General features: G+C 33.8%; 1 protein-coding gene across 2 annotated transcripts in view; it reads right to left on the bottom strand.

Moving 5' to 3' along the window:
* Positions 1 to 15,008, bottom strand: part of SMAP1 (small ArfGAP 1) — a 273,850-nt gene that overhangs the window by 163,459 nt on the left and 95,383 nt on the right. For both annotated transcript variants that reach the window (XM_001365363.4, XM_001365428.4), the window contains exon 2: positions 9,675 to 9,808. In XM_001365363.4, coding sequence (XP_001365400.4) covers positions 9,675 to 9,808 — 134 coding nt within the window. The remainder of the gene's footprint in view (positions 1 to 9,674; positions 9,809 to 15,008) is intronic.

The following is a 15,008-nucleotide window of genomic DNA, read 5'->3' as shown; positions in this document are numbered from 1 at the left end:
AAACTCACACAGCTATAATATAATGGGGAAACTGCCAGGCCTCAAAGTGGTATGTTTTTAGAAATTCTTAAAGGAAAAGGAATTTTAAAAACCATCCAGATTTTTTTTATTTTCAGGATACAGTCATACCAGTTATTAATATGCTTTGCTAGAGTTGTTTGGAGTCCAAATGTATAATATTGTTGTTAAAGAACTTCCAGAAGGAAAATCTACCAATGCAGATCAATAGTTGCTCCCTGATACTTTAAATTTCTCAGTTCCCCCAGCAATTCTCTAAGTGACTTGCCCATGTTTATAAAGAAAGCATTGTCAGAACTGATACTTAAACCCAGGTCTTCCTAATTCTCAGATAAATTCCCCCTCCACCATAACAAAAAGTATATAGATTTCTTTGCCATTCTCTTTTAAATTACAAATTGTAGCCTAGCCCTTCCAAAGAAGATGATATGGCTACCCTGTAGTTCCTCTTTCCACTGGATCAGAGGAAATGTACTCCTACTTCTCTCTACATATACCTTTAATCCCACTACTTTCCTGTCTCCTTTCTTCCCAGCACTTCAATCTTTTCTGCTTCCATGGCTTCTTTCTTCCTCCTAGAAAACATGCTCATATATTTATAATCTTAAAAAAAAAAAGTTTGCCTTTTCTTTGACCCTATTACTGCAGCCAGTGAATTCCCCCATTTCTCTTCCAGATCACTACTAAACTTCCTAGAAAAGTTTTCCATACATAATGGCAAAACTTCCTAACTATGTAAGTATCCTTAATGGAGTCAAGTCAAGCATTTATTAGTCAGTCTACTATAATGCCTACAATTTGTTAAGCACTATGCTAAGGGCCAATTGGGAATATTTAAAAAAGGCAAAAAAGAGACCTTACTCCCAAGTGGCTCCCAATTTAATAAGAGGCAATAGGTAAACAATTATGTGCAAATACGATTTATTCCAGATAAATTGAGGGTACTCTCAGAGAAAAGGTACTAAATTAAAAAGTCCTTGAAAAGACTCCCTACAAAAGCTATGTCTTTAGTTGAGACTTAAAGGATGCCAAAAAAGCCAAGAAGTGGAGATGAGGAAGGTGAGAGTTCTAGGTGAGAACAACAGCCAGAGAAAATGTACAGTCAGGAGATAAAGTAATAGATATGTGTTCAAGAAAAGCAAGAAGGTATAAGAAGACTGGAAAGGCAGGAAGGGGACAAGTAATAAAAGATTTTAAAAGACAAAATTTTCTACTTGATCTTGGAGGAAATAAGAGAATCACTAAACTGAATCAAAATTCACTGACAGAATGAGACTGCTGGAGACAGAGAGACAAACCAAAAGTTATTATAATTGTTCCAGATGTGAGATGATAAAGGCCTGTATCAAGATGGTGGCAGTGTAAGAGAAAAGAAGGGAGCACATATGAGAGATGTCATGAAAATACAACTGACTAGATATAGTTGGAGGGGTAGGGGGTATAAAAGAGAATTAGGAGCCGAGGATGATACCTAGGTTGCAATCCAAGGTGATTCTGAAGATGGTGATGCTCATGAGAGTAATAAGGAAATTAGGAAGAAGTGAAAACTGGGGGTGAGAAAGGGGGAATAGAGAAGAAAATATATTTAGTTTTGGATATGTTGAGTTTAAAATGTCTACAAGACAAACTTTTCAAGATGTCTAATAGGCATCTGTAGGTATGAGAATGGAAGGTGGGAGAGTTTAGCTCTGAACAAATCCATCTGAGAATCACCTGCAGAGAGATGATAAATGAATCTGTAGCTACTAGTGAGATCAACAAGAAAATACTATAGACAAGAGGAAGACCCAGGAGAGTCTTGTCGAACATTCACATCTCTATTACATTCAAGACATTTTTACCTGGATGTTCTACTGTTACATGAAAAATCAGTATGTCCAAAGTAAATTTATAATTCTCTACAGGGTCTACTATGATTTTTCCCTTTGCCCTCACCTCTCACATCCAAACCATCACAAGGGCCAGAGGATTCTAGCTCTTTGACATCTTTTATATCTACTCCCTCCCTACCCTTATAAAGGCCTTCAATACCACCTAGACAACTGTAATAATCTCCCAACATTTTCACATCTCCATTTTCTCCCTCCTCTCATGTCCTACCAACACTACGACTACAACACACACACACACACACACACACACACACACACACACACACACACACACACACACACACACACACACAAAATCTCTTGCTAGATTTAACCTGGTCCTTTCACTATTTGGAAGGCAAAAGAGAAGCAGTAAAGTTCGAAAACTTGAGGAAAAATATACCCCATCCCACCCCACCCCTTTGGTGTCATTAAACATCCTACTTCACATTGGAACCACCCTATCATTCCTGCCTAGTCTCATTATTCCTCTCAATACACATGCTGCTCCAGGAAGCAGGAACTACTCTTAACCCTTCTCTCCTCCCTCTAACCCCAACCCAAAACGTACTATGCTGTTGTACAGTTCTAAGTCTTTGCTCATTCTGGGTCCCTAAGCCCAAAATATCTTCCCTACCCATTTTCATCTTTAAGGCCCATCTCAAGTGTTATTTCCTCCAAGGAGCTCTTATCCCTACATTTCACATAGCACCATCTCTTGGATCTCACACTGTACTTTGATGATTTAATAAATGTTTAAAAAATATTTTGTATTATAGTTATCTATGTTTGAAGTTTACTCCCTACCAATCTAAGGGTTCCATTAGGCAGGAATAAACTCTTCCAAATGTTCTGTGGTCATCTACAGTATTCTTCACATGGTAGACACTTCTTGGGGAGGATGAAGGAGGGGAGAAAGAAAACATGGACTGCAAAATGTTAGAAAATAAATATTTAAAACTTGATATGTAATACTGAAAAAATAAATAAAAATTAAAATAACTACCTAAATAAATATTTATTTATGAATGGTAAAAATCAAAGTATGTTAGACTTAAGAAGCACTTTAGACATCATACAGTCCAAATCCCTTAAATGAAAGATGAGGAAACTGTAACCCAGAGAGCAGAATTGACTTATCTAAAATAACAGAAACCAGTACTCTCAGTCTAGTACTTTTATTATTACATCATGCCATGTTTTAAAAATAAGTTCCCATATAGCAAAGAACAGAGCTATATCGTTTTCTTCCCAGAATTCTACTTCTTCAGTCAGCCCGTAATCAATGTTTATTCAGTTCACCAATTAATAGATATGTTTTTGGCAATGTAGCATTCCCAATTTGGCAATTAATAAATACTTTATATTGATCATAGTAACTTTTGCTTTATTCTTCCCCCCTCCCCCTGAAGTCTTTGAGGATAGGAAATATATCTTTTCTGTATTCCCCACAATTTAGCAGGGTAGTTTTCACACAGTAAATATTTAAAAAATATTTGTTGTATGAAGGGAAAAGGTAATTTATACATCAGAGCAATTACTTAATGAGAAACCAAACACTGTGGAGTTTTTTGATATAATATTCATATTAGGCTGCCACTAAGAGACATTTTGCAACCTCTTTTTATGTGTGAACTACAGGAAATCCCTAACAATGGAGAATTATATAGCAAAATAAAACCGTAAGTAATTCTCCCTAGCATTCCAGAAGCTTAAGATAAAATGAAAGACATCAAGAAGAAAAAGAATGTAGTACAGATAATTTTAACTAATCCTAAATTGAATTATACTTTTTGAAAACAGATTATACAAAATTTTCTACATTTTGCCTCTTTAAAAATGTACAATATTTTCCCTTCCCAGCACTGTTCTGGAGCTTTTAGACTTCAAAATCATGCCTCTATGTCTTAGAACTTCTCTCAGAACCTGGTTCTCCTTGCCCTGATGCCACACCTACACACTGTGAAATATTTCTATATAATGGCTACAAAGTAAACTCTTCCTAGAGCCTCCATTTTGTAGAGAGTCCCACGATATCCTATCATTCCCCCCCCACAGCCTCATTGGCTTTCTAGATAAAAATTCCATGCCCTAAATCACTTTTCAGCTCCCTTTTGTGTGCTTTTTCTCCCAGAAGAATACAAGGTTCCAGAGAGTAAGGACTGTTAATCTTTTTTGTTTGTATTTATATCCTCAGCACTTAACTGAGTACCTGGAATATAGTAAGACTTAGTAAATGTTTGTTTCCAAAACATGAACTTTTATTTAGTATTGCTATGCTGTGATGATGCATAGGGTTTTGAGCACTGCATCTGGAAACAAAAGAGCTAAGTTTTGAGTCCTATCTCCACCACCTACCACCTACATGAGTCTTCAAACATTTCTTAAGGCCTCAATAGCCTCATTTGCAAAATGAAGAGGTTAGATTAAATTATCTCCTAAATTCCCTCCAATTTTAAGCCTTTGCTTTTCTCTGTTTTTGAAGGCAAATTTAAATATTTGTGTCAATGTTCAACATAGGATAATAATTTCTTTTTTTCTTTTCTTTTTTTTAAACCCTTCCCTTCCATTTCAGAATCAATATTGTGTTTTGGTTCTAAGGCACAAGAGTGGTAAGGGCAAGGCAATGGGGGTTAAGTGACTTGCCCAGGGTCACACAGCTAGGAAGTGTCTAAGGCCAGATTTTAACTCTGGACCTCCTGTCTCTAGACCCAATGAATCAACTAGCTGCCTGCTGGGTAAAAATTTCTAACCTATTTAAAAGTCAATTATGAGGGCAGTTGGGTAGCTTAGTGGATAGAGCAACCAGTTCTGGAGAATGGATGGAAGTCCTAGGTTCGGATCTGACCTCAAGCACTTTCTGGCTATGTGTACCTTGGAAAAGTAACTTAACCTCAACTGTCTACTCTTACTACTCTTCTGCCTTGGATCAATACCAAAATAGAATGCAAGAGGTTAAAAAAAAAAAGTAAAGTATTCCTATGAGGCCATGATTGATTAAATTTGTTAAAAAATAAGTAATTTTTCCAAAATACCTAAAATGGGAGAAAAAAACACCAAGTTTGTGAATTAAGGGATATGCAATTCTGAGAGACATTATATCCCTAAATATAAACACGTATGTGGGGATGTTAATTGACTATCTTTCATGTGTCTACCACTGTGTTAAGTGATGAGAAATATGTAACATTGAGAGGAAGGCAAAATTAGCAATGCTGACACAACACAGAAGTTCATCTTGAAGCCAATCTAAGGGCACTTAATTACAGATGCACCAAAATAACCTTATACTAAAATGGCCTCAGGTATAAGGGTTTTTTACTTACTTTTAGAAAGGACAAAGCTAAAATATATTTTCAATTTTTAAAATTCTACTTTAATAGAATTGATATTCCCCTATTTGATGAAGTTCAAATTCAGACTAATAAATCAATCCTGTTATGAATCAGATCTATGTTTCTTTTTCACTATACTTTAACAAGAACCTTCTCAGGTTATGGTGACCTTTTTAATGTCCCATATTCACAAGTCATGCTTTTCCTTACCTCCATTGTCCTTCTTCTTTCCTGACCATCTAATTCCCATACATTCCTATTATAGAGCCTCTTGCTATATGAAATTTCAGGACATAATGATGTTTCTTTTGTCTAAGCTTCTAGATCAATACTGCACTATCTAGTATTAAATTACAGGTTGACTTTTTTTTAACTTGATGGTGATTCACTTATACAGATCTTTTCTCCACAATTTGAAAGTAAACTCAAGAAAAAGAACTACAAGTGTTTTCTACCTCTTTCATATATCTTACTAGAACTTAAAATATAACACTATTTCAAAATTATTTACTTGTACAAGCATGAATATTTCTTTGCAATAAATATAAAAGCTTTTATTACAATTTATTATAAATAAATTCTTGCTGATTTTGTTGGTTTTACCTTTTAAGTCTAATAGCTAGAAAATGGGTGGTAGGACTCAAAATTAGTTCTTTTCTTTTCAGATTCAATGCTCAAAACCCTATGCACCATCACAACATAGTTAATCCACACTAAGGAACATACTAAGAACAAAACTAAGGTTTTTCCGCTAACAAATAAGATATACACTACTAATTAATCAAGAAGTTGGTTATTTGTTAAAGATGTTTTACAATAGCTAGGAGTAGCAACTAAGCCTGTAATTTCACTAATATATGAAACTCCTAAATTTAGAAATTTCCTCTACCAAAGCATGTTATCATCTTCTTCACAAACTGTCATCTTAAAGAGTTATCCAAAGCATCAAGAGGCTAAGGGACTTAGCCAAGAACACACCTCCAAGATTTGTCAGATGTGATAATTGGACTCAATTCCATCTGACTCTTAGACCAGCTCTGTACTCATTACATAACACTACCTTACCTGCTTAAGTTAATAGGTTTAAATTAGGTGACCCCTGAGGTTCTTCATAAATCTCACAATTATATGACTAACTTTAATATTAGTTTCTGCCTAAGAGTTTAATGATAGTTCGAGCTTCTTTCTGGTTCTTTCAAAGAGATGACAGTATTTCTGTCAATAAGTTATCTAATTTCAAATGATAAAAATAATTCATATGCTTTTAAATAATAAAGTTCTCATTACTAGGGCTAGCTAATGCATTTTCTCCCTAAAGAATCATTTCACAAAACTCTCTAGATCTCTTCTTTTGAAATTGCCTCCTGAGCCTGTCTCACGTTTTTCTAATAGCCTCTGTTAGGATCACTTTCATCTTTTATGAGATGATTTGAATTCTGGAAATAACCAATAAAAGTAATTGAGAGCTACTTCTAGTGATGAAAGAAGGTGATCTAGCTGAGTAATACCACTTTAGGTCATTTGACTATATACAGTAATGTGAATGAATTTCATATGTAGCTTATGGAAATCAAGAAGGGAGACCACAGGAAGAGTGATTTTAAAAGATGATGTATCATGGCAGCATCAATGGAATAGGTACATAATCTCCCAAGATAACTACCTTAAAAAGGTATCCTTATGTGGCTGGATAAGGACTAGTATAATTCTTTTTTTTAACTTCTATATATATGTATGTTAACTGAGAAGATGCATCACAGAACACTTCACTAGACCAAGAATTCTAGAAATTGGCTTTCCTTGTATCACAATAGCAATGTTCAATCTAATAAATAGCCAACAGCCTGTAGTAGAGCAGCCTCAGAGCATTTGGACTATGGATGACAGACTAAAAGAATTGCTGGAAGCTTATTTATTGTCTCTTTGGCACTGAGAGAGGACCACCAGACAATATTAAGATGAAAAGATCATGTACAAAAAGCCTTAGCACAGACCAGTTTGTAAAGAGTTCATGTTGGAGATAAAATTGGAAAGTGTAAAAAATAGACTCGAATACAGGACTACAATCCCCACGAGCCTTTGCTTCACTTCCCCAGAATGCCTTGTAATCTCACCTGGGCTGAGATCGAGAAGGTATTTAACCTGATTCTAAGGCTTTTGAGGCTCTCTCTCTCTTGGCTTTTTTTGGACTTCCGTTTTGGAGCAGGCGGTCGGTCTCTTGCGTGATGTGAGGTTATTTTGCCTAGGCCTCTGGCCTACGCACATGTTTCTTGTATATTCTTTAATCTTTAACCTTTAATAAACCTCTAAAAAATATAATACTCCTTGCAGAGAGAAACTAATTTCTACCTGCCTCAGTCTCCCCATCTCCCCTAAATTTTAATCTTTACAAAAGGTATATTAAGAAGACAATGTGACTGACTTTAAATTATAAACTAAGTAGTTTGGACCTCATACACAATGAGGAAACTGTGTAAGATTTCTAAGCAGAAAAATTGATTATGAAGAAAACTATGATTGAAGGATCATCTCCTGCTTTACTCTCTCACTCAATGAACAAGTTTACCTCTGATGTCCTCAATGCCCCACCTCTATATACCTTCTAGATTCCTTTTGTTTGCTGTCTTCCTCCATTAAATTGTAAGTTCTTTGAGGGCAGAGACTATCTTTTTCTTTGTTGTTTATTAAGAGCTTAGTATAATGTTTGGCACATAGTAGATGTTTAAGAAATGTTTACAGAATTTAATTGAATGTAAGATTGCCAAGTCAACGGGCATTTATTAAATTGATGCTCTATGCCAGGCATTGTGCTAAGCACTAACTAGGTATACAAGTCAAAAAAAAAAATCTTTCCTCTTAAGGAGCACATAGTCTAATGGCAAATCTGATAAACAGATTCAAAGGGAGTAAACTAGAAACCAAGTTTAGTTAGAAGGTTACTGAAAAAAGCCTGAGCATGAGATCTTAAGGGGCAAAAAGAGCTTGAGCATGAGATATTAAGGGTATTAGCAATGAGACAGAAACATTACAAAGGAAAAACTGACAGGACTTTAATGATTAAATGACATAACAGGGTCAAGATAATGAAGTAATCTTAATCAAATGACTACAGTTCTGACAAAGAGTGATTGTGAAAATTAGGAAAGTACTAAAAAAGTAGACGAGAACAGTTTGGTGAGATGATGATATGAGAATTTTGTGGTCATCTCAATTTCAATATAATCACCACAAAACCGGACCTGCCCAGGAGGCAAAAGTCTCAGGAATTACTCAGGGCTACTGATTAAGATTTAGCATGAAGTCTCCAAGGCATCACACAGGGTAAAAGATAGAAGACCAAGAAATGAACTTTAAGGTCTAGTGAAAGACAAACAGTAAAAGACACCAAGAAAGAGCATAAGGAGAAATAATAAAAAAAGAGAGAAAAGGTTACAGGCCCTCAAAATGAGATTACTGATGATCTTTAAAAATTGTTTCAGTGAAATGAAAGAAACAAACTTCAGAGGGTTAAGAAGTTTACAAGAAAACACACCAAATAAAAAGTTAATTTGTCTATTTCTCCAAAAAATTTCCACATACCTCAAGATAATTCCAAGATAAAAAGATGTGTAATTTGACTGTACCATTTGCATTAAATGAAATGGGAATTATCTTGGGTTAAAAAAGTCTTTTTTTGTAGTTGTATTTATACTAATCAAGTAGAAATAAAAAAACAACTTACAAAGATTCTTAATCTTTGTTCCAATTTTTAAAAGCAGATATGTAGTCATTTTAAGTAATGTAATACATATAGTAGGTATCTATACTATAAACCTTTATTGACCTGAAGTATTACAATTATTTACATTTTTAAAGACAAAACAAAATGCTTTCCTGCAAAACATAAAAAAGATGATAATAGAGATTACACCAACATTATTAATATTGGAAAGATTTAACCCCAGAGTTAGCAGGACATGAGTCATCCCTCCCTCAATATAAATGCTTAAAAATTTAAAGATTCACCAAACTATGTAAGATAGATAAAGTCTGTAATTAAGAATTTGAATGAGCTAGTATTGTTATTCTTGTTCAGAAAAAAAGGGGGTAGGGGTTTAGGTACAAAAATAGCATTTATTAACTCATGAGTTTTACAAATAGGATAATTCTAAAGTGTTTCTTCTAAGAGAGTTCTTATAAAAAAATCAAAAAAGTGACATTTTTAGTTATCACTTTTTCTTAACTTTAATAAAATATGGAAAAAAGAAAAATCATCAAAATTCTACCATACATATTTGTGTATTTAGATTTTAGGCTGAGAAGTACCTTGAAAAGGATATGCATACATATTTCAATTTTACCTTTTAATGTTAGTTCTCAGTGCCTCATATGTCTCTAATATTTTACACAAATACTTTTATAATCAATATTTTATAAGCAACATTAAATTTCGTCATATATAAACTTTTACCTGTATCTGTTCTGGTGTCCATTGATCAAGGTTGACTGACTTGACCCTGGATATATGGACACCAAGATTTCTATGAATTCCAGCACATCGAATGCAAATAAATACGCCAATATTCCAGGAAGCCCATCGTGGACCTAAATCAGAAGAAGCAAAGAAGAAAATATATATTATTTCTGTATTTTATGAAGTCTGATTCTTAACATAACTCAAGTAAGAGTAAACAGAAATTACAAACATATTTTAAGCATTTTAAGAAGAGAAGCATGTTTCAGCTAATATAAAAAGTTTGCAAACTAATCTTCAGCAATCTCAATGATAGTGATTTTTCTTTTTGGCAACCATGCTAAAATTGTCTACCATTTTAAAATCAATTTATGGATAGAACTTTTTCATGCATTTCATTTAAACCAGAAATCTTATGGCATTTCCCCTAGAAATATCTAAAATTCTGATTAATTGTATTAACTTAGTGCTAAAAGAAATCCCAATAAATGGGGTAAACAGAACATTTCATTATGACAGGTCTCAGATTAACTTAAGTTTAAACTTATTTTCTAAAATCAACAAAAGCTGCTTATTTCATAGTGGCTGGTCAACTATAATCCACTATACCTGGTCAGTTATATTTTGGAAGAGTAGTTATCAAGTTTTTCAGAAGTAGGTCTTAAAATAAGCATTTGAAGAAAATAATATTGATTTAAAATGTGTTTAATGTATGAATTTTTCATAAAACCTGAAACTTTTAAATGCTATATAGTCACTTTGCAGCTTTAAAAAATAAAAATTTATTGGGAAAAATTATTTTATCTTCAATTCTTTAAAATGTGTATTTGCTGAGGCAATAATATTAAGTATCATTTAAAACTAACATCGAGTTCAACAGTTTCCTATGTTTATTCACCAGCTACTACCCTAGCTAAAATCTGAAAAGACAATAAACAGGTATTTCATATCTGGATAAGTGAATTAAAATTATTTACAAATACTACAGTTCTGTTCTAATAAGAAAAACTAACATTTTAAACGTTTATCTGAAGGACAATACCTCTGGCTGTCAATATAGATCTTTCATAAAACAAATTTACCTCAAAGAAAATAGCTCCTTAACTACAAAAGACAAAAGTTTCACTTAAATGAAAAAAAAAAGTTACAATATGGAAATAGTTCCAGAATAGGAGTCAGGAAACCTAAACTCTATAATAAGTTATGTCATTCATTACCTAGCTATATGACATTAAACAAATTAACCTTGCTAAGTTTAAAATTTTCTCACTGATAAATTAAGGTTCAGCTACAGTTCTAAGAAACATTTCTCTTCTGTGGTGCTAAGATTTTTTGGCTTTGTTCACCAATACAAAAATGGATATAATTAATTACCTCCTAGTAACTGCTGCTTCCTAAAGCTCTACCTAAGTGTAAGATCCTAACTCTAGATGTACTCCCAAAGCGCTGTTCTGTTCTCTGTCTTTGTCCATCTCTGTATGTTTTTGTTTTTTTCCTGTCTTTCTGTTTCTCTCCCTATCTCTGACTTGTCAGCTCCAATGTATTCAATTAGCATCTCTTCAGTAATGACTATCAAGTGTCCAAAGCCAAGCCTGGTCTCACATTAGTAACTGCGCAGTGTACATTTCAAAATAGGATGTTCCACTGGCAACTCAAACTCATCATGTTCTGAGAGAATACACCATCTTACATCCAAAAATGCACACCTCTTCTAAACTTCCTTATTTCTACTAATGACATCATTATTCTTTTAGTCATCCAGGTACACAACTTCGGAGTATCCTCAACTATTTATTCTCTTTCAGCACATATTTTAGTCAGCTAATATATCTTCTCTAGTGAATCTCAAGGACATCTCATATATCTACCCATCTTTCATTACTAACAGCACAAAGGAGTTAAATATTATTAGCAATCAAGTAGTGAAACAACATCCCAGAGAGGTTACAGATATAAGGGCCATTCTTGGAACACTCATTCTGAATTATCCCTTGCAAATTTTAAAGCCCAATTTAGATATTTCCTATAGCATCCTTCTGAGCCAATCCCTCTATAATCCATAGGTTATGTGCTTTAATGAGAGAAATCAATTCAACAACCCAAGTAAAACATAATTAAGAAATAAAATGTGCCTATAAGGGGAGAAAGCACCTACAGTACTAGAGTATAGTACTCTAACAACATTAGAGTTTGAAATGCTTTATATGCAACTTTAAACAGATGATCAAAAATTAACTAAAATGGATAGCACATATATACTGGGGGGTCACATGAAGCTTATTTAGATAATATCTTTATTTGCAAACAGAAGATAAAAAGAGCAAGAAGAATTTAGAATTTCATTAATTTTTTTTTATTTTTTTAAATTTATTTAGAATATTTTTCCACGGTTACATGATTCACACACACACACACCCTCTCTTCCCTCCACTCTCCCAGAGCTGACAAGCAATTCCACTGGGTTATACATATATCATTGTTTAAACCCTATTTCCATGTTATTCATATTTGCAATAGTGATGATTTAACATCAAAACCCCAATCATATCTACATCAAACTACATGATCAATCATATGTTTTTCTTCTGCATTTCTGGTCCCACAGTTCTTTCTCTGGATGTGGATAGCATTCTTTCTCTTAAGTTCCTCTGGATTGTCCTGGATCATTGCATTGCTGTTAGTAAAAAAGGTCTATTACATTAGATTGTGACATAATGTATCAGTCTCTGTGTACAGTGTTCTCCTGGTTCTGCTCCTTTTGCTCTGCATGAATTCCTGGAGGTCGTTCCAGTTCATATGGAATTCCTCCAATTCATTATTCCTTTTAGCACAATAGTATTCCATCACCAACATATAATACAATTTGTTCAGGCATTCCCCAACTGATGGATACCCTTTCAGTTTCCAATTCTTTATCACTACAAAGAACGAGGCTATGAATATTTATTGAATATTTTTGCACAAGTCTTTTTCCTTCTTATCTCTTTGGGGTAGTAGTATGGATGGATCAAAGGGCAAGCATTCTTTTTAAGCCTTTTGTGCATAATTCCAAACTGCCCTCCAGAATGGTTGGATTAATTCATAATTCCACCAGCAGTGTATTAATGTCCCAATTTGGCCATATCACCTCCAACAATTATCACTTTCCTTTGCTGCCATATTGGCCAGTTCGCTAGGTGTAAGATGGTACCTCAGCATTGTTTTAATTTGCATTTCTCTAATCAGGAGGGATTTAGAGTACTTGTTGATGTACTTATTAATAGTTTTGATTTCTTCATGTGAAAACTGCCAATTTGTGTCCCTTGACCATTTGTTGAGTGAAGAATGGCTTGAATTCTTGTAAATTTAACTTAGTTCCTTATATATTTAGGAAATTAAACCTTTGTCAGAGTTTTGTTATAAAAATTTTTTTTCCCAGTTTGTTGCTTTCCTTCTAATTTTGGTTGCATTGGTTTTGTTAGTATAAAACCTTTTTCATTTGATATAATCAAAGTCATTCATTTTATATTTTTCAATGTTCTCTATCTCTTGCTTAATCTTTTTTTTTTTTAACCCTTACCTTCATCTTGGAGTCAATACTGTGTATTGGCTCCAAGGCAGAAGAGTGGTAAGGGCTAGGCAATGGGAGTCAAGTGATTTGCCCAGGGTCACATAGCTGGGAAGTGTCTGAGGCCAGATTTGAACCTAGGACCTTTCATCTCTAGGCCTGGCTCTCAATCCACTGAGCCACCCAGCTGCCCCTTCTCTTGCTTCATTTTACATTCCTTCCTTTCCCACAGATATGACAAGTATACTATTCTATTTTCACCTAATTTATGAATGACTTCACTCTGGGTGTAATATCTTGACCTAAACCTTATTTTTCCCCATGCTGTTTTCCAATTTTCCCAGCCATTTTTGGCAAATAGAGAGTACTTGTTCCAAAAGCTGGGATATTTGGGTTTATCAAACACTAGCTTGCTGAGGTTATTTGACCCTAGTCTATTCCATTGTGCCACTTTTCTGTCTCTTAACCAATATCATATTGTTTTAATGGTCACTGCTTTAGAGTAAAGTTTAAGATCTAGTACTGCTATGCCACCCATCCTTCACATTTTTTCATTATTTCCCTTAATATCCTTGATCTTTTCTTCTTCCAAATGAACTTTGTTATAATTTTTTCTAATTCTATATTTAAAAGATTTTTAGTAGTTTTATATGTATGGCACTGCATAAGTATATAAATTTGAGTAGGATTGTCATTTTTATTATGTTAGCTCATCCTACCCATGAGCAATTAATAATTTTCCAACTATTTAGATCTAATTTTAATTGTATGGAAAGTATTTTGTAGTTGTGTTCATATAATTCCTGTGTTTGTCTTCGCATAGATTCCTAAATATTTCCTTTTGTCTCGAGTGATTTTTAAATGGAGTTTCTCTTTCTAGCTGCTGCTACTAAATTTTGTTGGAAATATATAGAAATGCTGATGATTGATGTGAGTTTATCTTATACCCTACAATTTTTGCTAAAGTTGTTAATAATTTCCATTAGCCTTTTAGTTGATTTTCTAGGATTCTTTAAGTAGACCGTCATATTATCTGCAAAGAGTGAAAGCTTGGTCTCCTCACTGACTATTTTAATACCTTCAATTTCTTTTTCTTCTCTAATTGCAATTGCTAGCATTTCTAGTACAATATTAAATAATGGTGTTGATAATGGGTATCCTTGTTTCACTCCTGATCTTATTGGGAAGGCTTCTAACTTGTCCCCATTGCAGATGATGTTTGCTGATGGTTTTAAACATATACTGTTTATTATTTTGAGGAAGGGCCTGACTATTCTTATACTTTCTAGTGTTTTCAACAGGAATGGGTACTGTATTTTGTCAAAGGCTTTTTCTGTATCTATTGAGATAATAATGTGATTTCTGTTGGTTTGATTATTGATATGGTCAATTATGTGGATGGTTTTCCTAATATTAACCCACCCTTGCATTCCTGGTATAAATCCCACCTGATCATATGGAATAATCCTTTTGATAATTTGCTGTAGTCTTTTTGCCAGTATTTTATTTAAGATTTTTAAAACTATGTTCATTAAGGAGATTAGTCTATATTTGTTTTTTTCCCCTATTTTTGGTCTGCTTGGCTTTGGAATCAGTGCCATATTTGTGTCATAAAAGGAATTTGGTAGAACTTCTTTGCTTATTTTGTCAAATAGTTTGTATAGTATTGGTATTAGTTGTTCTTTAAATGTTTTGATAGAATTCACTTGTGAATCCATATGGCCCTGGGGATTATTTCTTAGGGAGTTCCTTGATGGCTTATTCAATTTCTTTTTCTGAGATGA

This window comes from Monodelphis domestica, chromosome 2 (genome assembly GCF_027887165.1).
Source record: "Monodelphis domestica isolate mMonDom1 chromosome 2, mMonDom1.pri, whole genome shotgun sequence".
Lineage (NCBI taxonomy): Eukaryota > Metazoa > Chordata > Mammalia > Didelphimorphia > Didelphidae > Monodelphis > Monodelphis domestica.
Note: the sequence above shows the minus strand (reverse complement) of the source record. Positions and strands in the feature narration are given on the sequence as shown.